We start from the raw sequence: 24,690 nt of genomic DNA on the forward strand, positions 1-24,690 counted from the left end.
TTGCCAAACTTTTGAATTTTTACTGGCCTGAAAGGAAAGAGATAGTACCTCAGTGTAATTTTAGTGTCCATTCCTGTTATTTTGAATAAAACAGAACATCTTTTCATGCATTTAAGGGCAATTAGTGTATCTTTTTCTGTGAACTCTCTGTGTATGTCTTTTTTCAAGTTTTATTGAGATATATTTGACACATAATACTGTATAAGTTTCAGATGTACATGATGATTTGATATATGTGCATATTGCAAAACGATTACCACCATAAATTTAGTTAACATCCATCATCTCATATAGTTGCCATTTTAAAAAAAATGTCTTTTACCCACTTTCTACCTTTTTATTTTTAGGAATTCCTTATAAATTAGAATGATTAGTCCTTTGTGATATATGTTTTAAGTATTTTCTCCCATTTTGTCATTTGTCTAATGACTCAGAATTTGTTTTCTTTACTGCAGTGTTATCACTTATACAGTTAAGTATAACATGCTTATAGGACCTTTATTTGAGATATGCTTAGTTGCTCAGTTGTGTCTGACTCTCTGAGACCCTATGGACTGCAGCCTACCAGGCTTCTCTGTCCATGGGATTTTCTAGGCGAGAATACTGGAATGGGTTGCATTTCCTTCTCCAGGGGATCTTCTCAACCCAGGGATTGAACCAGTTAATAATTTACTTATAAGAATGAACAAAATTTAGAACTCAAGGAATAAAATCCAAAAATAAGCTAACAAAGAAACAGAAGGCATAATTATAAAGTATATTTATCACACAAAACTGGAGTACCTAACATATTGCATAGCTGAATCAAAATTCAGAATATTTTAGCAGCCTGGAAATATGAACCAAAATGCACAAAATGATGTTTTGTACTTAGGCTTAAAAACACTAATTCCATTAGTTCAAGCCTGAGGACACTTGCCTTTACATAAACTCATGTGTATAAACAAACCTTGGGTTTTAATTGACCACACATTTGTATAATCCAACAGGGTGATAACAGTTGCTAAAAGGAAATGCACTCTTAGAATGATCAATAGTAGATTATCCTGATGATGGAGAAAATTTTCCCTTTATGCTCACCATTTACCAGATAACCAGAATGGTATGTTCAGTTAGGAGGACCACAAATCAATAGGGTCATTGAAATTGGTGAGAAACCGAGGAAGTCTGGCTTAGTAAAGAGTCCAGAAGTCACATCAGGAGCCTGGAGATTTAATCTGGAGAAAAGAAAGCAAGTCATGTGTGAAATATTTGAAGGCTGTCAAGAGTAGGTGGGATGAGAATTACTTGATGCTATTCAAGCTGGCAGGATCTGTGGTTGTGACCTATGAATGAGGCTTGCTGTAAAGGGAGACTTTCTAAACTGACCTTTAGGGCTGCTGGGAAGGGAAGGACTGCCTTCCTTACCTACCAGCTCCCTATGGCCAAAGGTGTCTGGACAGAGGGTTCTGGTCAAGTGGAGATCATGGGCTGCTGTTGTGTAGGCAGTCTAGGCACCAGGGTTCTTGCTGTGTGGCTCGTGGAAAGCGATCTTTCCTTCCCTTCTGATGTGGTCTCTTTGTCAGGAATAAAAGCAGGTGGGGAAAATGATCTGTGGGATTTTTTGGCTAATTAAAGTAGATGAAAATTTTGGAGAAACATTTGTCTGTAGGATTTGATGTTAAAATATGTCAACCTTGAGTTTTTGCCGAAACCTGAGCCAGCATCCTGAGAGCAGGGACTGTCTCTTGTCGAGAATGGTATTTGTGGGCAAAGACCTCAAACTCTTATCCTCTTATCCATGTATCTTTATCATTGGCTCCTTGCCCTTTATCCTCACGACTGATGAGAACAGCAGCAATGTCTCGGTATGAATTGTACTTGTTAAAACCCTGCTTAGAGATCGGAGACTGATCCCTATGATAATCTTATTGTCCAACTTTAATGGGCACAGGAATCAAACCAGGAGTGGGATCAACACACAGGTTCTGATTTGGTAATTCAGAGGTGGGCCTGAGATTCTGCATCTCGAGTAAGCACCAGATGATGTTGATGCTGCTGGTTCAGGGTCCACACTGCATTGCAGGGGTCCAGAAGCAACAGTCCACGTAAACCATGTGGACTGAATCGGAATCACCTGTCCCGTGCTTGTCTGAAATGCAGGCTCCTAGGCTGTACCTCTGTTCTCTGGGACTAGAATCTTTAGGGGTGGAGCCCAAGAATCAGCTCTTTGAGCTGGTACTGCAGGAGATTCTTGAGTACACTAAAGGTTTTTAACCACTGGTCCTGGGGAGAATGGATAGGAGGTTTTAGACTGTGGGAATGCATTGTTCCAGGGGATACAGTGAGTCACATGAAGAGCTGGTTGTAGGAAACGGGCTGCCTCTGTAGCGCTTGCATGAGGACGAGGATCCGGGGGGCCTTGGCTTCCCTCTGTAAAGTGCACATGCTGTGGTTTGATGACTCCTCTTCTGCCCCCGGGGCTTGTCTTTCCAGTCGTCCAGCATGCTCTGCCCACCCCCTGCTGAGGTACACTGACCATGAGCCTCAACTCCTCCCTCGGCCACAGGAAGGAGCTGAGTAACCTCACCGAGGGGGCCAGTGACCAAGGGGGCAGCGGCGTCACAGAGTTCGTCGCCATCGTCATCATCACCGTTTTTGTCTGCCTGGGCAACCTGGTCATCGTGATCACCTTGTACAGGAAGTCCTATCTCCTTACCCTCAGCAACAAGTTCGTCTTCAGCCTGACCCTGTCCAACTTCCTGCTGTCTGTACTGGTGCTGCCTTTCGTGGTGACCAGCTCCATTCGGAGGGAATGGATCTTCGGTGTGGTCTGGTGCAATTTCTCAGCCCTCCTCTACCTGCTCATCAGCTCAGCCAGCATGCTCACCCTTGGGATCATCGCTGTCGACCGGTAAGCTTGCCTCACAGAGAACTGAAGGATTTAGGAGTGTGGGCCAAGGGGGATCCTCAGAGATCATGCCTTCTGAGCTGCTTCAGTTCCTGTGGAGGGTGCCAGGGGCTGTGCTGGAGAGGGTGAGAAAGCAGAGTTTTTCCTCTTCTTTCATCCCCTCAACCAGAGCACCTCTGATTTTATCTGATCTAGCTTGCGTATCGTTTTATTTTTTAAAAGAAGTTCCAATACTTAAAAAAAGTTCTAGAAACCTCTTCTTTTCAGTTTACAGGTGAGACAGAAACTGAGAAAGGTGGCGTGGCAAAGGAGGTCACAAATCCAGTTCTTCCCCAAAGTGCTGCCTGCTTTCTTTTGCTCAGGTTGGGCCAGAGCTGCACCAGGGCAGCCTAAAGAGGAAATATTCTCCATCCTCTGCACTGCAGGGGCCTGTCGCAGATGGAAATGAGAGCAGGGGCGGGAAGACAACTGAGGGAATAAAGACAGTGCTACCCGGGAGAAACAGTGTGTGCCTTACAAAAGCTGAGCTTGCCCTTCCTGTGGCATGGGTGGCTCTAAAGGCAAGAAACAGCCCTCAGCTCTACCTAGAAGGTTCTTCCAGATAGTGAGCTGGGCTGTCAGATTTGGTTGTGCAAGTCCTACAGGGTTTGACAACAAGTTTCCAACCCGTAGAGTCATCTTCTTTCTTAGGATTTTGCCAGTGGTCACTTTGTTCATCCCAGGCAAGGGTTCAACTGCACAGAAACAGAGGGGAGATTCAGATTCTGTCTGATTTACAGAATTGGGGCGAGAGCTAGCCGTGGAGTCAGGGGAAGCACAGAGGTTGCTCACCAGGGCTGTCGTCACTGGGTGACACGAGTCCCCTGGCTCCCTTAGAATCAGGTTTTGAACCAATAAGTGGTGCCTGATGGTCCACCCAAGGTGCAGGCCTCCACTAGGCCTGAGGCCAGCTCCTGCTGGTTCTCTGTAACTGGAAGGTTAGAACGAAGGAAGCCATCGGGTGACTTCTCCAAGTATGTTCTTTCCCCACCAACAATAGAAATAATACTGAAAATATAAAGAGTAAAATAAGACATACCATGCAGAGTTGTATATAGATTCTATGCAGAGAACCAAAGAATAGCAAGGAGAGATAAGAAAGCCTTCTTAAGTGAACAATGCAAAAAGTAGAGGAAAACAACAGAATGGGAAAGACTAGAGATCTCTTCAAGAAAATTAGAGATAACAAGAGAACATTTCATGCAAAGATGGGCACAATAAAGGACAGAAATAGTATGGACCTAACAGAAGCAGAAGATATTAAGAAAAGGTGGCAGGAATACACAGAAGAACTATACAAAAAAGTCTTAATGACCTAGATAACCACAATGGTGTGATCACTTTCCTAGAGCCACACATCCTGGAGTTTGAAGTCAAGAGGGCCTTAGGAAGCATTACAAACAAAGCTAGTGGAGGTGATAGAATTCCAGCTGACCTATTTCAAAACATAAAAGATGATGCTGTCAAAGTGCTGCACTCAATATGCCAGCAAATTTGGAAAATTCAGCAGTGGCCACAGGACTGGAAAAGGTCAATTTTCATTCCAGTCCCAAAGAAGGGCAATACCAAAGAATGTTCAAACTACCACACAATTGTACTCATTTCACAGGCTAGCAAGGTAATGCTCAAAATCCTTCAAGCTAGGCTTTGACAGTATGTGAACTGACAGTTTCCATATGTACAAGCTGGATTTAGAAAAGGTAGAGGAACCAGAGATTAAATTGCCAACATCTGTTGGATCATAGAAAAAGCAAGAGAATTCCAGAAAAACATCTACTTCTGCTTCATTAACTATGCTAAAGCCTTTCACTGTGTGGATCACAACAAACTGAGGAAAATTCTTAAGGAGATGGGAATACCAGACTACCTTACCTGCCTCCTGAGAAACCTGTCAGGAAGGTCAGGTCAGGAAGCAACAGTTAGAACTGGACATGGAACGATGGACCAGTTCAGAACTGGAAAAGGAGTACGTCAAGGCTGTATATTGCACTCTGCTTATTTAACTTTTATGAAGAGTACATCATGCGAAATCCCAGGCTGGATGAAGCTTGAGCTGGAATCAGTATTGCCAGGAGAAATATCAGTATTCAGGAGAAATATCAATAACCTCAGATATGCAGATGACACCACCCTTATGGCAGAAGGACTAAAGAACCTCTTGATGAAAGTGAAAGAGGAGAGTGAAAAAGCTGGCTTAAAACTCACCATTCAAAAAACTAAGGTCATGGCATCTAGCCCCGTCACTTCATGGCAAATAGATGGGTAAAAAGTCGAAACAGTGACAGACTTTATTTTCTTGGACTCCAAAATCACTGTGTGTGGTGTCTACAGCCATGAAATTAAAAGATGCTTGCTCCTTGGAAGAAAAGCTATGACAAACCTAAATAGCATATTAAAAAGCGGAGACATGACTTTGCTGACAAAAGTCTGTAAAGTCAAAGCTATGGTTTTTCTAGTAGTCATGTATGGCTGTGAGAGTAAAGAAAGCTGAGTGCTGAAGAACTGATGCTTTTGAAATGTGGTGCTGGAGAAGACTCTTGAGGATCCCTTGGACTGCAAGGAGACCCAACCACTCAATCCTAAAGGAAATCAGTCCTAAATGTTCATTGGAAGGACTAATGCTGAAGCTGAAACTCCAATACTTTGGCCACCTGAAGCCTCATTGGAAGAGCTGCCTCTTTGGAAAAGACCCTGATGCTCAGAAAGATTGAAGGCAGGAGGAGAAGGGGATGACAGAGAATGCGATGGTTGGATGGCATCACCGATTCAATGGACATGAGTTTGAGCAAACTCTAGCAGATTGTGCAGGACAGGGAAGCCTGCCATGCTGCAGTTCATGGGATCACAAAGAGTCAGACACAACTGAGTGACTGAATAGCAACAAGACATATCCGTAGACATAGACATATCCATAATCCCACTAATAAGAAGCAATCAATCACTGTTTACATTTTTAGCATATTTGCCTCCAGGGATTTTTGGCTGTATGCTATAAATTTAGAAAATAGGCTCAAGGCATTGTGGTTTTGTGACCCACTTTTTCACTTACCATGTGATTGTGAGCATTTTTCCCATGTGCAAATGTCCTTTAAGAACATGTCTTTAGTGGTTTACATGGTATTGCATCCTCTGGATGGACTATAGTTTATTTTTACAGTCCCCTGTTAGCTTTCTATTTTATATAATAGCACTTTTGAAGAAGACGTATGTTTGTGAAATTGCGTTTTCAAAGTAAACACACTTTCAAGATTCTTGACGTGTGAAAGGCAGGCTCCCCTTCAGAAGGCTGTACGGATCTTCACTCCAGTAGCCGCCTATCAGCATCCTAATCAAGACTGATGATCAGCATTACAGACATAAGTGAGATTTTGTTGGCAGTGGGATGGAATGGGATCTCACTGTTGTTTGAATTTCTGTTTTTTTAAAATCATTACTTTTGGAAGATCCCTTTCTGGGTCCTGGGTCCTGTGGAAGGTGGAGTGGGGGCCAACAGCTCAAAAGTGGGGGAGTTTTAAGTGCCTCTCACAGAGCTCTCTGTACATAGATGCTCAGTAAATAGTGGCAGCTCTTGAAGGCTGTAAGCTGCTTACTTGGATCTGAGACCTAGATAAGCTAAGAGTGAGACGTTTTTTCACCAGCAAGCATGACAGATTCTTGAATCATGTCATCCAAATGCATCAAACGAGAGAGAATTTGCCTCTTTCAATGCTTTATTCTTTGATGCTGGGAATATTTGCTGGATATCTACTTTGTGAAAGGGTCTGTACTAAATCTCCAGATGGCAGGATACAGCATGACTAAGACGTAGCCTCTGCCAACCAGGAGTCCCTGGGTTTTTGGCAGAGGCTGACCCACAGGTGCTGATGTGAACACAAAGCAGAAATAAGCGCTGTCACAGCTCCCGCTGCCCCTGCTGTAAAAAAAAAAAAATTATTTATTTGGCTGTGTTGGGTCTTATTTGCTGCTTTCAAAATCTTTAGTTGTGGCACACAAACTCTTTAGTTGTGGCGTGAGGACTCTTAGTGGCAGTCCAGCGGCTAAGACTCTGCCCTCCCCATGCAGGGGGCTTGGATTCAATCCCTGGTCAGAAAACTAGATCACATATCCCGCTGCTGAATCTGATGGTAGGTTCTGGAGCCCATGGGTGGGGAAAAGATGGCATTTGAGCTAAGTTCTAACAGTGAGTCGGATTGCAAGGGCCCCTTCCACTTTTTCTCATACTCTTGTCTTTTTTTTCTCCCACCCTACTCCCCGCCCACACATTGTCACATACACAGGAGCTGCATCATCAGGTTTCCTACATAAAAGCCTCCATGTATTCATTTGATAAACAGTTTATTGAGTACCTAATGTATGACTGACACAGTTGGTGCTGGGAATATGCAGCTGAAGAAGCACATGGAGGATTTCACAGTGCAGGGGAGAGACATGTGGCCAGGTAATTTCAGGACCATATGAGGTATATATAATGCCAGTGTGTTTAACATACTGTGAGAACACACAGGAAGGAGCAAGGCAGAAAAAGCATGGTCTGTGTTACATAGCCAGAGATCAGAGGAAGTATACGAACACATTGACATCACGGTCACCCCACTAGAGCTTTAATCCAGGCACCCCAGACCCCACAAGCTGGCTCCCCTGTTACTCAGGGACAGAACTATGAATTAAGAAAGGACTTCTGCCTCACTATGATAACAAGTCACCAAGGCCTGGTTGTCTTTGGAAAATAGTTCATTTCCTTCTGCAGGCACAGCATGATGGATTTGGCCAGACCAGTGCTTTGCCCAGATCTTTGACTGTAATATATTTATATATAGTGCTATAAATTGTCATGTCTTCAAATATTTTCTTGGCAAGTGCAATTTATTTTTTATTATTGCTCACTTGTGTGGCTGAAAGTACAAATTGACTGGACCGGCTAATTGATCTCTTCATATAAATGATTACCATCTGATCAGGATTTCAAATACCCCTTCTCACACCCCTGGATGTTAGTAGTTTTGGAGGTTGCATTTTTGCCTTTTATGTAGGAAACCTAATGACGCGGCTCTTGTGTATGTGACAGCGTGTGCGGAGTAGGGTGAGAGAAAAAAGAGAGTGAGAAAGAGGTGGAGGGGCCGGGGAGTGAGAGGGAGAGAGGGAAACCAGCAAGAGGAGGTGGTAGGAAAAGACAAGTGAGGAGAGAGGAGTGAGAGAGAGGATGGGGAGAAGAGAGAGATGGGGACAACTTAAGAAAGCCAAGGAAAACAAGGGTGGGGCGAGCCAGGCACGACACCCTGCTGTTAACATTTATCCCAGCTAATCCTCACAACAACTCTATCAGACTCCGTTTGCAGATGAACAAAGTTCAGTTTTGCAAACTGGCCCAAGTCCTCATGGCTATTAAGTGACTTGTCCAATTCCAAGGGGCCAGAGGTTGGGCTCTTAACCATTAATGCAGTATGCATACAGTATGCAGTCAATTGTCAGTCGTCTCTTCCAACCAGTATATTTAATTCAAGGCTTGTCAGTCTTGGCACGATTGACACGTTGCACCAGATAATTCTTTGTTGTGACAAACTGTTCTGTGTAGGGTGTTGAGGGGAACCCTGGCCTCTGCTCACTAAATGCCAGTAACACCCCCTGGTTATGACAGCCCCCATCGTCTCCAGACATTGACATGTGTCTTCAGTTAGGAACCCTACGAACCGTACCTAAGAAAATCCATGAGCCTGGTTGGCAGATGAGCCAAAAAAGTCCATGTTGTAGCCCCATGATGAGAGAGCAAAGGTAGAGCATAAAAAGAATAGTTGGCTGGAGTGAAATTCACCATTGAGATGTCAGTGTCCTAAACCTGCAGTGTGGATGCAGATCCAGGTGGGGAACATCATTCGACCTGGGAAGATTTTCCCTATGAATAAGTCCAATGTGGTCACCTCTGGCTTAGCCTTGAAGTTGTCAGGGTTTAAGGTCCTGTTAGGATATTTATGTTTTCATTCTGGACTGGAGTGAATGAAACTTCAGCTCTAAAATCGTATTTTAAAAGAAAGTAACTAGCATTGTGGGATGGTTACTTATAGTGCTGTCAGGAGATTTTTCAACATAATATAACGTGTTCACTCCAAGGTAGCTGGAGTTGGCTTAGATTTTGTTTGTGTTTTTAGTGAAGCCGTCTTGTAGAAACAGGGGTTGTTTTCTAAGTGATTGGTCTCGTTGCAAGAGAGCTAAGCATTGGAGCCCCTATGGTCATTACAACTTTTGAGTTACAGGTGACATCACGAAAGCCTCTTTTGGGACCAAGACTGGTGCTTGGGCTCGTGTCTAAAGATGACTTGTTGGAGAAAAGATAGAGCATTTCAGAAGACAGTTAAGAGTATGAGAAACAAAGGACAAAACCCTCCATTTTGGCTTATATTAACCTGCAGGGTATAGGGAGTTGCCTTTGTTCTATTTTCCTTTGAGCTTGCAAACTAGGCCTAAATGAAGCTTAAGTTTAAAAAATGAAGTTTCAAATCAATGAAACCCATTTTTTGTGTGTTTGGACACATGTTGGCATGTTTATATCTTGATGAAGATGTAGTAGATTTGTGCGTTTCAATGTATATAAATTTTGCCCCCCAAAACCTTAAAACCAAAGCAACCCCTGGAGGGTGTGGGTGTATACAGGCAGCACTCTGGCCTTTCAGGGGCTCTTCTGATTCTAGGAGACTGATCCCTCAGGAGCCAGCACCAACCCCCTGCACCCTGAGGGGCCTCTGGGATTCAGCTGGGAGAAATCATTGGTACATGCTCCACACTCTAGATAGTCTGTGATACAAAGAAATGTTACCATTGAATAATAATCCTGACTGGTGTTGAGAACAGCCAGAGGACATGTTCAGAGAGCAGTTTATTAATTGTGATGACTTCTATGACTGGTTGAACAGGGTTCATCCGAGGAGCCCGGGACAGCTCACATTCCTCAGGCCTGGCCTCCCACACCCAGGTATTGCCCCTGAAGTATTGTCTGAGGTCAGAGGGCCTGCATGATTTTTAAATGGGCAGAGGAAAGTAGAAATCCCTGCTTTGTTTCTTTTTTAAAAGTGAAGAAAACCTTCCTGGAAGTGCCCCCAATCCTACCCTAGCAAACTCCCCTCACATTTCATTTGCCACATGTTGTTACACAGGTCAGTGCCTCAGCTGGTCACCTGGAAAGAGGTAGGATACCATCAGCATGGCCTGATTCATCCCCTGGTGCTCGGAAAAGCCAAGGGTCCCCTGTGGTCACAGCATTTTTGCAGGAACAGAATGAAGATTCTGTCTTCAAGAAGGAAAGGGGGACTTCCCTAATGATCTAGGGGTTAAGAATCTGCCTTACAATGCAGGAGACATAAGTTCGATCCCTGGCCAGGAAACGAAGACCCCACATGCCGCGGGCAACTAAGCTCCTGTACCATAGTTACTGAGCCCACCTACTTCAACTAGAGAGTCCGTGTACCATAATGAAAAATCCCGCATGACTCAGTGACGATCCCATCTGCTGCAACTAAGACCTGACCCAGCCAAATAATTAATTTTTAAAAAAGAAGGAAGAGGGAAAGGTCAGTGGACAAAGACCCAGCTCTGTCCCTATTGCCGATTAAAGAGAGGCACCACCCAGCTGTTTCCCCCATTCTAGCACATCCTGTCCTTGAACCAGACTTGCATCCACAATTTATTTGAAGACTTTAACAGGAGAGCAGGACCTCCCAGTCTCCCTTGGAGACTAATCACTGACAACTTCTCTCAGTGTTAAGACCTGATCCCCATCCTAAGTGTTTCCCATTTTACAGGTGAAGGAACTGAAGCTCTGAGAGGTTAGATAACTCCCCAGGGACACACAGCTAGTAGACAGCAGAATCACCACCTGAACCCGGGAATTTCAGCTCCAAAGGCATGCTTCTTTCCTGTGGCTTCAGGGCCTTTGCAAGATGCAACCCAGAGGTCAGCGTAAGACAGGACTTGCTTTACCATAGCTGGCGTGCAGAGTTTCTGTGATCGATCCCGTAATTACGGTCTCCTCTCCTCAGGCCTCACGCTCAGAAGCACTCTTTCCAGGCTAGACCTTGGCAGGGCCTCGGGACTTGAGACCGGCAGCCTGTCTTGCCACTGATTACACAGTCTACACAGAGGTGTCGACTGAGGCGGGGCTCCTCCACGGAAGTTTACCCAGGCAGCTGGCGGCAGTTCAGGCTGTGGCCCCTGTCGCTGAGCTGCTAGTGCCTAGGGTGACTCAGGAAGGTCCTGGTGGAAAAAGTGGCTTCACAGGCCACGTGTGGCCATTTCCTGTGGTCCTGCCTGTACCAGGTGGCGTCAGTGTGGTCGCCGCTGCCCCTCCACACGGTGCCTCATGCAGAAGCCCCATCAGTAAACAGCATTTGCTTTGGATAAAATGTCTGAGTCAGGAGGGTGGTGATTTACTTTCAACCCCATGGTCTTAATACTCCCACTCACCCCCGTTAAAGCATCAGTACTCAGCTGGCCAGCAGGGCGTAGTGCTCCCCAGCCCCCAGGCTCCTTGTCTCCCTGCCCCACCTTCACTCCTTGCCTCCTGATTGAGCTACAGGCAGCCTCCCTGCTGAGCCAGTGCCTGCATGCTAAGTCACCTCAGTCATGTCTGACTCTCTGTGACCCCATGGACGAAGGCCTGCCAGGCTCCTCTCTCCATGGCAAAATTACTGGAGTGGGTTGTCATTCTCTCCTCCAGGGAATCTTCCTGACCCAGGGATCAAACCCACATCTCTTACGTCTCTTGCATTGACAGGCGGTGCTCATGTGCACCTCTGCACCTGGCCAAGGCTGGCTTTCTGCCTCATCTGCTCCTGGACCAGGGCCTCTGATCTCTTAAGACCTGTGTTTATGTGCCATCTCCGCCAAGAAGTCTGCCCTGATCCTGCACTCTTGATCCAAGGCCCCATCAGTGTGAATCAGTAGCTCTCTAGGCCTCCCTCCTTCACAGAGCTAAGGGATTAGCCACCACCCCTGGTCTGTGGATTCCAGAACAAGAGGATTTGCAGGAAATTGCTGCCATGTGCGCTGGGGACTATAGAGTCAGGTTGCCTGGATTTTGATCTTGTTTCTTCCTCTTCCTTATCTGGGACAGATTATCCTTTCTCTGCTTTTGGGTCCTCATCTGTAAGATGAAGATAACGATACTGTCCAGCACTTCAAACATTTGGGAGGATTAAATGTAGCCCTTTCCACTCCAGAGCCTCATACTCTGCTTCTCTGCCTATCTCCCTCTGCATCTTTTTACCTGTTATTTCCAGTGCATAGCCAGGAGGAAAATGGCAACCCACTCCAGTATTCTTGCCTGGAGAATCCCATGGACAGAGGAGCTTAACAGGCTCTGCTCCCCAGGGTCACAGAGTCAGACACAACTTAGTAAGTTAGAACACACACCAGTGCATAGCACAAGGCTTGGCATGTGGCAGGCCTTGAGTTCGTTGAATGAATGAACCCCGTAATGCTTAGAAGTTATTCTGGTTTCTGAGAACCCTCTGAAAACTGATCTAAAAGGATTAATGTTAGAAACAAACGTGATTTGGTTTGAGGCATGACTCCTTAGAACTCCCTCAGATGCCTCAAGACTAGCCACACCCCCGAAATGAATGGACTCTGGTGTGGTGGCTTGGAGGCAGGGCTGCCTGAGCTCTGTGTCCTTCCTGGCACACGGTCATTCTCTGATGAAGAGTCCCACGGGGCTGCGCGATGTGGCCAGTCTGTGACTCGTCCAGGGGGGTTGGGAGAAGGCGCTGCTTTTAGAAGTATTCACCCTGTGGCTGAGTGGAGTGAGATACAACAAACTGCCTACCTAGGAAAGCAGTGGGCGTCCACCCTGGCGTGTTTCTCCTCTGTTTTGCCTCTTCTCACCTCCCTCCATCCCTTTTCCAGCTACTATGCTGTCCTGTATCCCATGGCGTACCCGATGAAGATCACAGGCAGCCGGGCTGTGATGGTGCTTGCCTACATCTGGCTCCACTCCCTCATCGGCTGCCTGCCACCTCTGTTTGGCTGGTCATCGGTGGAGTTTGACGAGTTCAAGTGGATGTGTGTGGCCGCGTGGCACCGGGAGCCTGGCTATACTGCGTTCTGGCAGATCTGGTGTGCCCTGCTCCCCTTCTTGGTCATGCTGGTGTGCTATGGCTTCATCTTCCGAGTGGCCAGGGTCAAAGCGCGCAAGGTGCATTGTGGCGCTGTGGTCACTGTGGAGGTGGGCGTGCAGAGGACTGGGAGGAAGAACTCCAGCACCTCTACCTCCTCCTCGGGCAGCAGGAAGAGCGCCTTTCAGGGCGTGGTCTATTCGGCCAACCAGTGCAAAGCCCTCGTCACCATCCTGGTGGTCATTGGTGCCTTCATGGTCACCTGGGGCCCCTACATGGTTGTCATCACCTCTGAGGCCCTCTGGGGGAAGAACTGTGTCTCCCCAACCCTGGAGACCTGGGCCACTTGGCTGTCCTTTACCAGTGCCATCTGCCACCCTCTGATCTATGGACTCTGGAACAAGACGGTGCGCAAGGAACTCCTGGGCATGTGCTTTGGGGATCGGTATTACCGGGAACCATTTGTACAGCGGCAGAGGACGTCTAGGCTCTTCAGCATTTCCAATAGGATCACAGGTAACTTGGAAACTTGTCAGCAAAGGGATGCCCACTCTCCCATAGGTGTAGCCTATGGTCGTCTTGGACACTCTGGCAGGTTGATGGGTGAGATCTCAGACTGACTGCAGCCTCGGGGCTTAAAGCACAGGTTTCCTCTGGGGAAGGAGCATCCCAGTGATTCCCAAGCTGGGCAGGGCAGAGGACACGAATTCTGTGACCCCAGCCATGGCCCACTGGCCTGGAAAATACAGTTATTTCTATCTGGAAAAAAAAAGAATTTAAGCATTGAACTAGGCTACCTTCTCCTTTCAGTGTTCCTTGAAGCAGAGTCCTTTTTGAAGCGCTCCTTTCCCTCCTCGGCTGCTCCTACTAGACATACTCCTCCTTGAGCCCTTTCCTCACAGTAAGCCCTTTCCTTACTGTACCGTCCCTAGTAATTCAGGATGTGTTCAGGGCAAGCCTCCACTCCGTCACTGAAATGTTGCTATCTGATATGTGTTAAAGCTGCTCCTTCATCTGATAATTGATTTCAGAGCTAAGTTTCTGGACACAATCCCATGCCCTTTGATGAGATCCATAGGAATTACTCTAGTTGGGATAAATTTTTTTAAACCTTTTTCTTCTGAGATAATTTTAGAGTCAGTGAAGAGTTGGAAAAACAATACAGAGAATCCCCATCCCCTCAGCTTCTCCTCGTGCTAACATCTTGCCTAACCATAGCACCATGGGTGCATGGTTATTGACAACCACAGACTTGACTCAGATTTCACCTGTGTTCCTATTGATGTCCTTTTTCTGTTCCAGGATCCAGTTCAGGATCCCATGTTGTATTCAGTCATAACATTTCCTTTGTCTTCTTCAGTCTTTAACAAGTCTTTGTTCTTTCCTTATCTTCCGTGACTTGACACTTTCGTAGAGTTCTGTTCAGGGATTTTGTAGACGGCCCCTCAATCTGTGTGTAGCTGATGTGTTCTCAAGGTTACCGTTTTGGCAGGATGCTGGGCCGGTGATGTGCTCTTCCTAGTAAGCATACCAGGGGCACATTGATCTGTAGGTCTTATTACTAGCTAATTTTATTCTTGATCTCTTGGTTGATGTCTTAGCTTGGGCTGCTACAACAAAATACCAGAGAATGCATAGCTTAAACCAAAGGCATTCATTTTTCCACAGTTCAGCTGGAGTCTGAAGTTAGAGTGGCACGTGGTTGAGTTCCAGTGGGGCTTTCTCCCTCGCTGTCCTCTTGTTCTGTCCTGCCATGGTGGAGGGTTAGGAGAGAGCAAGCTCTCTGGTCCTCCCACCCTCGTGACCTCTTCTAAACCTAGTTATCTCCCTAAGAACCCACTGCTGAATACCATCACAGTGGGAGCTAGGGCTTCAGTATAGGAATTTGGGGGAATACTTTCAGTCCATACAGTTAGGTTGACGTCTGGCAGCTTTCCCCACTGTAGATTCACTATTTTTTCCATTGTCGCTAATAAGTACAGCAGAGGAGATACTTAGAGGTTATGAAAATATCCTATTTCCCCTTCAGCCTTCACCCACTGTTTGTAGCGTGCGTTGGTGGATCTTGCCTCCAAAGTTACCACTCTGTTGTTTGAGGGAGATTGTCACCTGGATGAGCTATTGGAAGGGAGACTCTGAGGGCACTTAGCAGATCATATTCATGAAAAGAGCCACGTGGTTCAGAGTGCAGTTCCAGTCTCTTGCCAGATGACTTCGGGCAACTCACTGCTTGAGTTAATTTTTCATTTCCAGGAAATAGGCTTTCCACCTCCCCTCCCAAGAGAGTGAAAATTACAACTCTTAATTATGAGTACTCTGGAGTAGTGATGATGGGAGATCTGTTCCATGTGGCAGCAAACCAACATCACTAATTTACCTCATGGACTAACGGAGTGTTTTTTCTTAAGAAAGGAAGAAATTCTGGGACTTTTAAAAAATTTATTTATTTTTTAATTGAAGGATAATTGCTTTATAGACTTTTGTTGTTTTATGTCAAACCTCAACATGAATGAGCCATAGGTATACACATATGCTCTCCCTTTTGAACCTCCCTCGTTATTTTGACCATAGGAGAAAAAACATCTCTCGGGATCCCAGTATTTTAGCTCCTGAATTTCCCACCCCTTGCTACTGGCAAGACTATGATTCCAAGTATGAATTGTGAGCCAGGAGGAATACATTCAGGGTTTGGTTTCATTTCACTGATTAACCTATTTGTTCAGATTTTGTAAAATCAATGATCTTCCAGGCAAAAAAAAAAATAAACATTTTCGATTCCAGTGACGTTAAGAATGAGGAAAGAGAATGGAGGAGGAGAGGGTAGATAGAATAAAAAGAAACATCTGTTTTGGGGGCCAAGATTTTCTGTGTGAGCCACTTGGGATTATCCTAGACGAGCTTGTCAGGCTGTGAGTACAGATGGAAAACACCAGCTGAGGTTGCATTGGCAAGCTCAAGGCAGTGAGCGGTCTCTTCACTGAGGGAGAAGCAGTCTTGTGGGTTGTTTTTGGGCTGAAGAGCGTGTGGGATGATGGGTTCTGAATTGTTGGCCTTCCCTTGAATCAGAGCTGAGGGCATCCCTGCTGTCTCTTCCCCAGATGTCCTGATTTTAGGAGGTGGGCAACAGCATTGGCAAGAGTCTTAAAAAAAAAGCAGAATGCAGTGCCCATCCCATCCCTGAACCCTACTCTGGTCATAGCGGGAAAACCCATGGCTTTTCTGATTAGGAGGGAAAACCCTTGCCTCCACCTTGCAGCCCTGAGCCAGGGCTGTGACCAGACCCTGGTCTGGCGCCCTCTGCAGGCATGACGTGCATCTGCAGCAGATGCCTAAACCCCAGTGGGCTTTCTCTGCCCCAGCCTGCTTCAGGCTGCCTCTCTTACACTCAGAGAAGGAACTTGCTCTCTCCTGTTAGCGCAGCATTAGAAGGGTGATAAGATTCGTTCCAAAGCCAGCAAGAAAGGACTCAGAAGCCCTCTCTCGGTTTTGTTCCTCTCCATTTTCATGAGCACCTGGAAAGTTCTCACCAAAGGAGCAGGTGTAGTGGCATTCCACAAACACCTGGAGTTTTCTACTGCCCCTGAGATGCCAGGAGTTCTACATAGGCAGTCATGTTTATTAAGATTTCATATGTAGATTTCACCCATAATCCATAAATTTTGGTTTTCTCATACTATTAGCCCCAAACTGAAAAAGTGCATCAGTTTAGGTTTTCCCTGGGTCCCAGCTCTCACCAGGCCACTACGATACTTTCTGCCTGTGAAGGCTCGTTAGCAGATTACCATGGCGCTCCCTGAGGAATTGAGATCTCTGGCCTCCCTGAGGGTTGGCAGGCAGGGCCACCTCATGGTGGGTAGGTCAGCTCTGGAGTGGACATTGATTCTAGTGCTGAAAGGTGCTGCTGCTGCTGCTAAGTTGCTTCAGTCGTGTCCACTCTGTGCAACCCCATAGACGGCAGCCCATCCTCCCCTGTGCCAGGATTCTCCGGGCAAGAACACTGGAATGGGTTGCCATTTCTGTCTCCAATGCATGAAAGTGAAAAGTGAAAGTGAAGTCATGTCCAACTCTTAGCAACCCCGTGGACTACAGCCTACCAGGCTCCTCTGTCCATGGGATTTTCCAGGCAAGAATACTGGAGTGGGGTGCCATTGCCTTCTCCAGCTGAAAGGTGCACTAAATGCTAACATTTGGTCTTAGGAGTTCAGTTCAGTTCAGTCGCTCAGTCGTGTCCGGCTTTGTGACCCCATGACCCGCAGCACGCCAGGCCTCCCTGTCCATTACCAGTTCCCGGAGTCCACCCAAATCCATGTCCATCGAGTCGGTGATGCCATCCAGCCATCTCATCCTCTGTCGTCCCCTTCTCCTCCTGCCCTCAATCCCTCCCAGCATCAGGGTCTTTTCCAATGAGTCAGCTCTTTGCATCAGGTGGCCAAAGTACTGGAGTCTCAGCTTCAGCATCAGTCCTTCCAGTGAAGGCCACACTACAAATCCAAAGCTGATAGTTGGCTGCAGGCGTTGCAGCAAAGATGAGGGTTTCAGGAGAAAGGGCCAGCCGCTCATCTGGCAGCACCGCCACCAGGCCCGACACGCAGGCGTGGAGGGAGGCCTCTCCAGACGCCACTCCCACCTGATGCTCGAAGCTCCTGAAACTGGGGATAGAGCCTTCCCAGTTACCTTGTGGAGAAAAGGACACTGACTTCCATTTGCTAGAGGAAATGGCCCACCCCAAGGCCTTCATGAGGTTTGGGCTGGGGGTAAGAGGCCCGGGGCCTCTGAATTTTCCCCTGCTTGCTTCTCCAGGTTCCTTTCCTGTGCCACCGTGAGGTCTTCTGGTTGCTTCAGAGTGCCAGTTTCACCCCAGAACGGCACTCCTGCTCCTGTGGCCTCTGAAAGGCACGCGTGGCTCTCTTGGCCGCGCCAGGCTTCTGATCTGATCTCTGGGCCTGCCACTTTGTGCCTCTTCCTTTCTTTCTTTAAAAAAAATTTTTTTTTAAAAAGGGCTGGACTGGGCCCAGTCTATTGTGTTGTTGCTTCATGTGAAGAAGCTCTGGGTTGCTGCGCCCATTCTCTAGTGATAAATGCTGGACAAACACAGAATAGAGAGTCACCACTTGGCTGCCCTGTTTCCAGATCTCTTGGCTGAGCCACACTGGCCTGGTTCCAGTGAGTCCTTCCACTGGGGGAGACCGGGACTTGTGTTTAGCTTTCACCGCAGCCTCAGAGATGTGTCCAAAGCCCACTGTGGCCTCAGCTGTCCCAGTTGGCAGTGGGTGTTCCCCCACAGGCCGCCCTCCTCAAGCCAGGCTTCCTGCTGAGACATAGTCATATTCTGAGGCCAAGACCCTGCAGGTGGGTGATCACGTCTGGAATCTTCTCTGGATCCAGCCCCCTACACCAACCCCCAGAAGAGGGGGCAGCTCCTTGCAAATGTGTTTTCTTCACGTTTCATGAAAAGAGAAGCTCTGTCTGCATGGGCTGCCCACCCCAACCCCCACCATCTCCTCCTTGGCTCTGAAAGAGAAAGGAGAGTCACCCTGTTCCCTTGAAGAATCATGATGAAAGCATAGGCAGAGGCCTCTCCTGTCTGTAAGCGTGCTGTGGGGAAACTCAGGTGGTCTGTCGTGGCAGGTCCTTCGTGGCAGGTAGGTCTTCCTCAGGAGATTTTGACTTTTTGTGCTGTTTTTTTAATTGCTAAGAGTACCTTCTTGTTATCTCCATGATCTTTGTGGCCTCCAGCTCTTTTGTTCATAGATTCATTATTTTCTTAATTTTCTGAGGACACCCAATTGGAATTTTGTTTTCTTAAACTCCCTGCATTGTCTCCTGCAGATCCTTTTTTTATTCCTTCCTTTTTTGTTCCCCCATCTCTGCTAGTGCTTTTCCTTAATGTCTCCTGATCTTCACTGTCCCTCCTGGTTAATGAGGCAGCCCTGAAAAGGGATCGGGACACCCTGGGCAGTGGAGCAGATGGCACGTAGACGGAAGGGTGGAGGGGTGGGGCCATTCTACAGGGCGCCCCGCTCTTGGGGTCTGTGGGGCTTTTCTCTCTGACGGGTTGGATTTCCCTGGGGACGAGATCTCTGGCCTCCTGCCCAGCTTGAGTAAGGCAGTGGGTGGGGCTCCCACTGTTAACTAGGCAGCCTCATTGTTCCCTCAGTTTTTACCACGTGGCCCTGTGCCTGGTGTCACTAAGGCCAGAGTCCCCCAGTTCACTCTGTCTGCTCCCCTGCCAGCATGGAGGGCAGGTGCCCGGAGCCTGAGTTGGGACTAGCCATAGACGGGACCCACTGCTTCCTGTAGAGTCCTTCCACTGAGCCCTACCTGCCCAGAGACTCCGAGCCTTCAGTCCTTAAGCTTTTGGGGGTCTCCTTCCAGGCCTCCCCTGCTGCCAGCCTCAGCCCTTTCTTGGGTCAGTTTCATGGCCCACCCCCGACCTTCCAACCTACAAACATCCTCTTTGCTTGGGGGTTTCAGCCTCTTCTAAAAGAACTACTTTTTGGTATTCAGATAGGCTTGGAAGTTAAAGGAGCACCCATTCTGTGGTAACTGGAAGATCTCCCAGGACTGTTTTCTGTTTTCTCTCCCACCAGCCTTGGTGTTTGACATTTGTCTTGAGCTCTTCCCCTCTGGTAGGACCCAGTGAATGCTGTCACAGACTCCCTGGGATAAGAACAAGGGGTGACCTGGAGGAAAGGCAGCCAAGAGCTTCGTGTCTTCAGTGAATGCAGAGCACCCTTTGCAGGGAGAACAGGGCGGACAGGAGAGAGGGACTGGGCGCGAGTGTGCAGTCAGCGCCGACCTTGCTTTGCAGACCTGGGCCTGTCCCCACACCTCACGGCCCTCATGGCAGGCGAGCAACCGCTGGGGAACAGCAGCAGCACCGGGGACACTGGCTTCAGCTGCTCTCAGGACTCAGGTAAGCTTCTCGCCTGTTGCATTTCCCCAGTTCCAGGTAGGAGCATGTGGGCGGGAGGGACGTCTCCCAGGGTGTAGGGGGTGAGAATCAAGAGTCTGGGTTTCCAGTCATGGCTTTTTGTTTCTCCGCATCTCTGTGCCCCAGTTTCTTCCTCTGTATAATGGGAATCTCAGCTCCTGTTCTCTCTGCCAGGCAGGGTTGTTGTGAGATTCAAATTAAGTGAAAGCCTTCAAAGTTAAAATGTCAGATGATCATGAATTGTTATGTGAGTTATATAACCCCCGGCCAGAGCAGGCTCCAGAGTCAACCTGCCTGGTTTTCAGTCTTGAATTGGCTTTTTGAGAGCTGTGTTATCTCAGACAAGCTACTCAATTTTTTCTAAACTTTTGAGGCTCCCTATTTGCCCCAGAACTTGGGCACTGTCCCTCTGTCCCTTGTCATGTCTTTACATGCCCTGAGATCTACCTCTGGGGAACTTATCTCTCTGATGAAACATATCTCCATCAATATGCTCCAGACCCTCCCTTCAGCTGCTGCCCAGGGGATGGTGCCAGCCCAGAGCTCTTCCCCTCAGCACTGGGCTCTGTGATATCACAGTCTGCTGCTGTGCTCCCCAGTGCATACCTGGGGCACTGCACGAGGTGAGAGGCTCATGGCCGGGACGGGCCGTGTCCCTCCATCGGTCATTCACAGAGCTGATGAAGCACCGCATCCCACGTGCTGGGCATGAACCCAGGGTTCTACAGCCCGGACCTCAACACAGCAGGCTAGCCATGAATATTTCCCTCCCTGCTCTTCCATCTCCCCAACAGGAACCTTTTGGAAACTCCTCTCTGCCTTGATCTGTGGTTCCTCATCTGAGCCTGTATTGCAGAATTCTAGGGTAAGGGGCCATGGGTAGGGACCCAGACCAGGCCTCCTGTCTTGGAGCATTTCCCCTGGAGGCAGAACATTCCCTGAGAATGTGCCCCCACAGGCAGCCCAGAGGTTAAAAAACTGGTCACAGCCTCCCTTGTAGACCAAAGTCCCTCTTGTAACTTGAAGGACAGGAAAGTTGCTGTTGCTCCTCAGGCCCTCTTACCTCTTCTCAGACAACCAGTAGGGATCCAGAGGCAGGGACGTTTATTCACTAAACAGATATTTACTTGCCAAGCCCCTGCCTTGAGCAGATACTGCCCTATGTTCTAGAGATGTGCTGGTGAATGGCCCTCATGCGGCTTTAAATAGGCAAATTGTGTGGGCTGCAAATTATACCTCAGTAGTTCTGCTATTTAAAAAGGTCATAACAGTGAGGAGCGCTGTGGGAGGGGAAGCCGAGTGCCGTGAGGACACAGAGCGGACAGGTATGTGTCCCTGCTGGGGCAGAGCACTTGGGGATGGGAGCGTTAGAAAAGTTTCTCTGAGGAAGTGATGTGAAAACCTGTAGAGTGAATAGGAGGTGACCGGGCAAAAAGGAGTAAGGCAACATGTAGCCAGAAGAAAGAGCTTGGGTTCTGGGCTCACACAGATTGGAATGTGAGCTTCAGCCTCCCTGCTCTTAGCCGTGTCCTCGTGAGTGATGATTCCATGGACCAGGCACTTGCTGTGCTCCAGGCACTGCGTCACAGCTTCACACGTCCCAACTCATAATTCTCACGACAATTCTATGAGGTAGACAGAATTATCCCCATTTTATACACCTTGGAGGCTGCTGAAGGACTAAGTAACTTGAGATCTGTCCAACCTGGGAGCCCGTGTGCGTAACCACCATATTGTAAAGTCCGCCAGAGGAGCACAAGTGTGTAGGTTGTTCCGGGAGAACATGTGGAGCCCCTGGCTCTGCTTTCTTCCTAATTTGCTGAGCACCAGGCTTTGAAGGGTTGAAAGCTAGAGACTAAGACAGAGGAGGGCCGGTCCCAACATCTGCACCAGTGTGGGGTCAGGGTTCTGCTCAGCCCTGCTCCCCTCCCCAGCCCTCCCCACCTGTCTACCCAGTTCTAATAGAGCTTCCTTCCTCTCTGCCTTCCCCCTACTTTTTGAGGGGCATATTTTTCAATCCCTTTTTGATCCCTAGAGAACTTTACACATTCAGCGTTTATATGTTTATGTAGCACAGCATATTTTAACCAGAATGATAGAAATTCAAACTGTAAGAAAAATCACTCTGAACACAAAGCCCCTTTAATAATGCCTCCCTCCTCCACTCAGCCTGACTCCCCTGCCCCAGTCCAGGTCTGGCTGACTCAGCCCTTCTGAGTATGGTAGTTCTGGCTGTAACCCATCCACTTGGATAACATTGCTGTTTTTGGTGTGCCTGAAAAGCAGCCCCAGTGGCTGGCTGCAAACTCCCTGAAATGGGACGAGAGACACTGTGTGTCCTGGACAAAGCTGCAGGGCAGTTGGATGCACCTGGTTGTGGGTTGGAATAAATGGGAGAGGAAGGCAAGGGCTGTTTAGAGAGGATGGGAAAGAACATGAGAGGATTTGGTGTTGCCAGTTAGAGGTGCACAGTTTGCTCTTGGTTTTAGGAACAGATGTCATGCTGCTTGAAGACTGCACATCGGATGACAACCCTCTCTCCCATGGCACGTGCCCACCCAAGAGGAGGAGCTCGGTGACATTTGAAGATGAAGTGGAACAAATCAAAGGTTTGGTTTCTGTGGCTGATGGCTTCAGGGAAGTGGGGAAGTGAAAGGATCTTAGGAAAATTCCCCAGCGGAGCCTGCCCCCACGCCCACCACACTAGGGGCTCCACCTTTACCCATTCCCAAGTCACTCCTGACCTGACCTCTCTCACTTGAGTCCTTAGGCTTCTAACTCTCAGCAAACAGCATCTAAGGCTGGGCAAGCAGTGGGCTACACAGACATGCACACTCACACACACACACACACACACACACACAGAGCTGATTCCCATCTCCTCCATCAGGAAGTTACCTGACTAGATACACCAGTTTCTGGGCCCTCCAAAGTTTCTTTCCCTTATGGATGCTGTGTGGCTATGAATCTGAACTTGGCCTCTCTGAGCCTCAGCTTCCATGTGTGGAAGATGAAAATAATGGCCCAGTAAGTGCTCCAACTTCACGGCAGGGGAAGCCGCCACCTCGATGGTCTTGCCCTCTTGAGGGTGCTGGGGCACTTAGGTCCTGTGAGAGGAATGAGTTCTGCTATAATCCAGTTCCTGCCTTTTTGGCTCCACCTGTTCTGAATTCAACCCTCAGCACTCTAGTTGCCTCTGGAATTTGGGGTCTAGTTTCCCTTCCAGATAATGCTGACTAGAAGTGCCATCCAGGCTGCCCATAGATGGAAGAATCTCTTTTCCTCTGAATGAGATGTGATGGAGGGGTCTGGGCTTCGATGTAATTTCTTCAGAAATGCTGACTATGAAAATAAATATCGGCCGTATCAGAGTTTATGTTCATAATTCGTCCTATCTTTTCTACCACTCCCCACCCCGGTTCCAGATGAATGGAAGGGTTCGTCATGGATGTCAAGGAGGCAGACGTCAAATCAAAGTTTTATGGGGAAAGTAGATTCAAGAACAGAGCTTGGCTTAGCAGCCTCATGGGCCTTATGTTACTCCCAAATTAAAAAAAATGGATTGAAGCCTTCCCCAATCCACCCAGCCCACATATGGCCAAGCTCGCTCCATCAGCCTCCATGTTGGGGGACAGCATACCAAAGGCACTCTTCTTTGCAGACAGGGCGAGGAGCAGGCACTTTTAAGACCACATCAGTCCTCCCGGGAGTGAGTGGCAGGGCAGGGAGAGGTCACGTGTTCCTCCCTTCTTCTCCTCTTGGAGTGTGGCATGCAAGTTGCTTACTCCAAGCAACATGAGGATTAGGGGATAAGCTGTTCCCTCCAAAATGTCAGGAGGAAAACAGGCAGTGAGGTTAAAAGCCATCAGGATGTGAAACTGAAGCCCCCACCCCTCCACCTGTTCACTTATGTTGTCAGGGATCCTAGTCCCTGGGGAAAGAGCACCTGACTTCTAATATCCTTCAAACCCTGAGGTTCTCCATGGCTTTGAGGAATCTCTGAGCGCGTGTGGAAAGGCCAGAGGCAACATTCAGGCTTGTGGAAGTTATAGCCAAAACCGTTACACATTCCAGGGAGCTGAAAGACCAGAGAACTCTTTTACAGATGTAAACTAAGTGAAATTGCTCAGTCGTGTACAACTCTTTGGGACCCCGTGGACTACACAGTCCATGGAATTCCCCACAGAATACTGAAGTGGGTAGCCTTCCCCTTCTCTAGGGGATCTTCCCAACCCAGGGATCAAACCCAGGTCTCCTGCATTGCAGCCAGATTCTTTACCAGCTCAGCCACCAGGGAAGGCCAAGAATATTGGAGTGGGTAGCCTGCCCCTTCTCCAGCAGATCTTCCCAACCCGGGGATTGAACCGGGATCTCCTGCATTGCTGGCAGATTCTTTACCAACTGAGCTATCAAGGAAGCCCAATAGAAAGTATTTATCAAGCCTTTCCTACGAGCCAGACCTAAGCTAACGCACCTTAGGAAGAACTGTTTAATTATCACAGGAACCCTATGACATAAGGGGCGTGCCATGATCTCTTTACAGGTTAGGAAACTGAAATTAGATTAAATGACGTCTAAGATTTCCCAAATAGTAAGTAGGGAATTGTCGCCTGGGGACTCTAAATTCCAGGACCCACAGCCTTCAGCTGTTTGTCTCCGCTTCCCAGGTCAGTAAAGCAACAGCAGGCCAGTCCTGGGGAGCCGTCAGTCCTGGCCCCTCACTAACC

At 47.9% G+C, this 24,690-nt stretch overlaps 1 protein-coding gene across 10 annotated transcripts in view; it reads left to right on the plus strand.

Annotated features, from left to right (window-relative positions):
- The window catches only part of GPR161 (G protein-coupled receptor 161), a 65,400-nt gene that overhangs the window by 31,599 nt on the left and 9,111 nt on the right, over positions 1-24,690 (plus strand). For 7 of the 10 annotated variants that reach the window (XM_025287413.3, XM_044944074.1, XM_044944075.1 and 4 more), the window contains exons 2-5: positions 2,476-2,893; positions 12,821-13,545; positions 19,841-19,945; positions 22,453-22,572. In XM_025287413.3, the coding sequence (XP_025143198.1) occupies positions 2,520-2,893; positions 12,821-13,545; positions 19,841-19,945; positions 22,453-22,572 (1,324 nt within the window). In that variant the 5' untranslated portion in view covers positions 2,476-2,519. Of the gene's footprint in view, positions 1-2,475; positions 2,894-12,820; positions 13,546-19,840; positions 19,946-22,452; positions 22,573-24,506; positions 24,688-24,690 lie in introns of those variants that run through there. The other 3 variants (XM_044944076.1, XM_044944077.2, XM_025287417.3) reach the window with 3 other exon arrangements.

The sequence above is a fragment of the Bubalus bubalis genome, chromosome 6 (assembly GCF_019923935.1).
Source record: "Bubalus bubalis isolate 160015118507 breed Murrah chromosome 6, NDDB_SH_1, whole genome shotgun sequence".
NCBI lineage: Eukaryota > Metazoa > Chordata > Mammalia > Artiodactyla > Bovidae > Bubalus > Bubalus bubalis.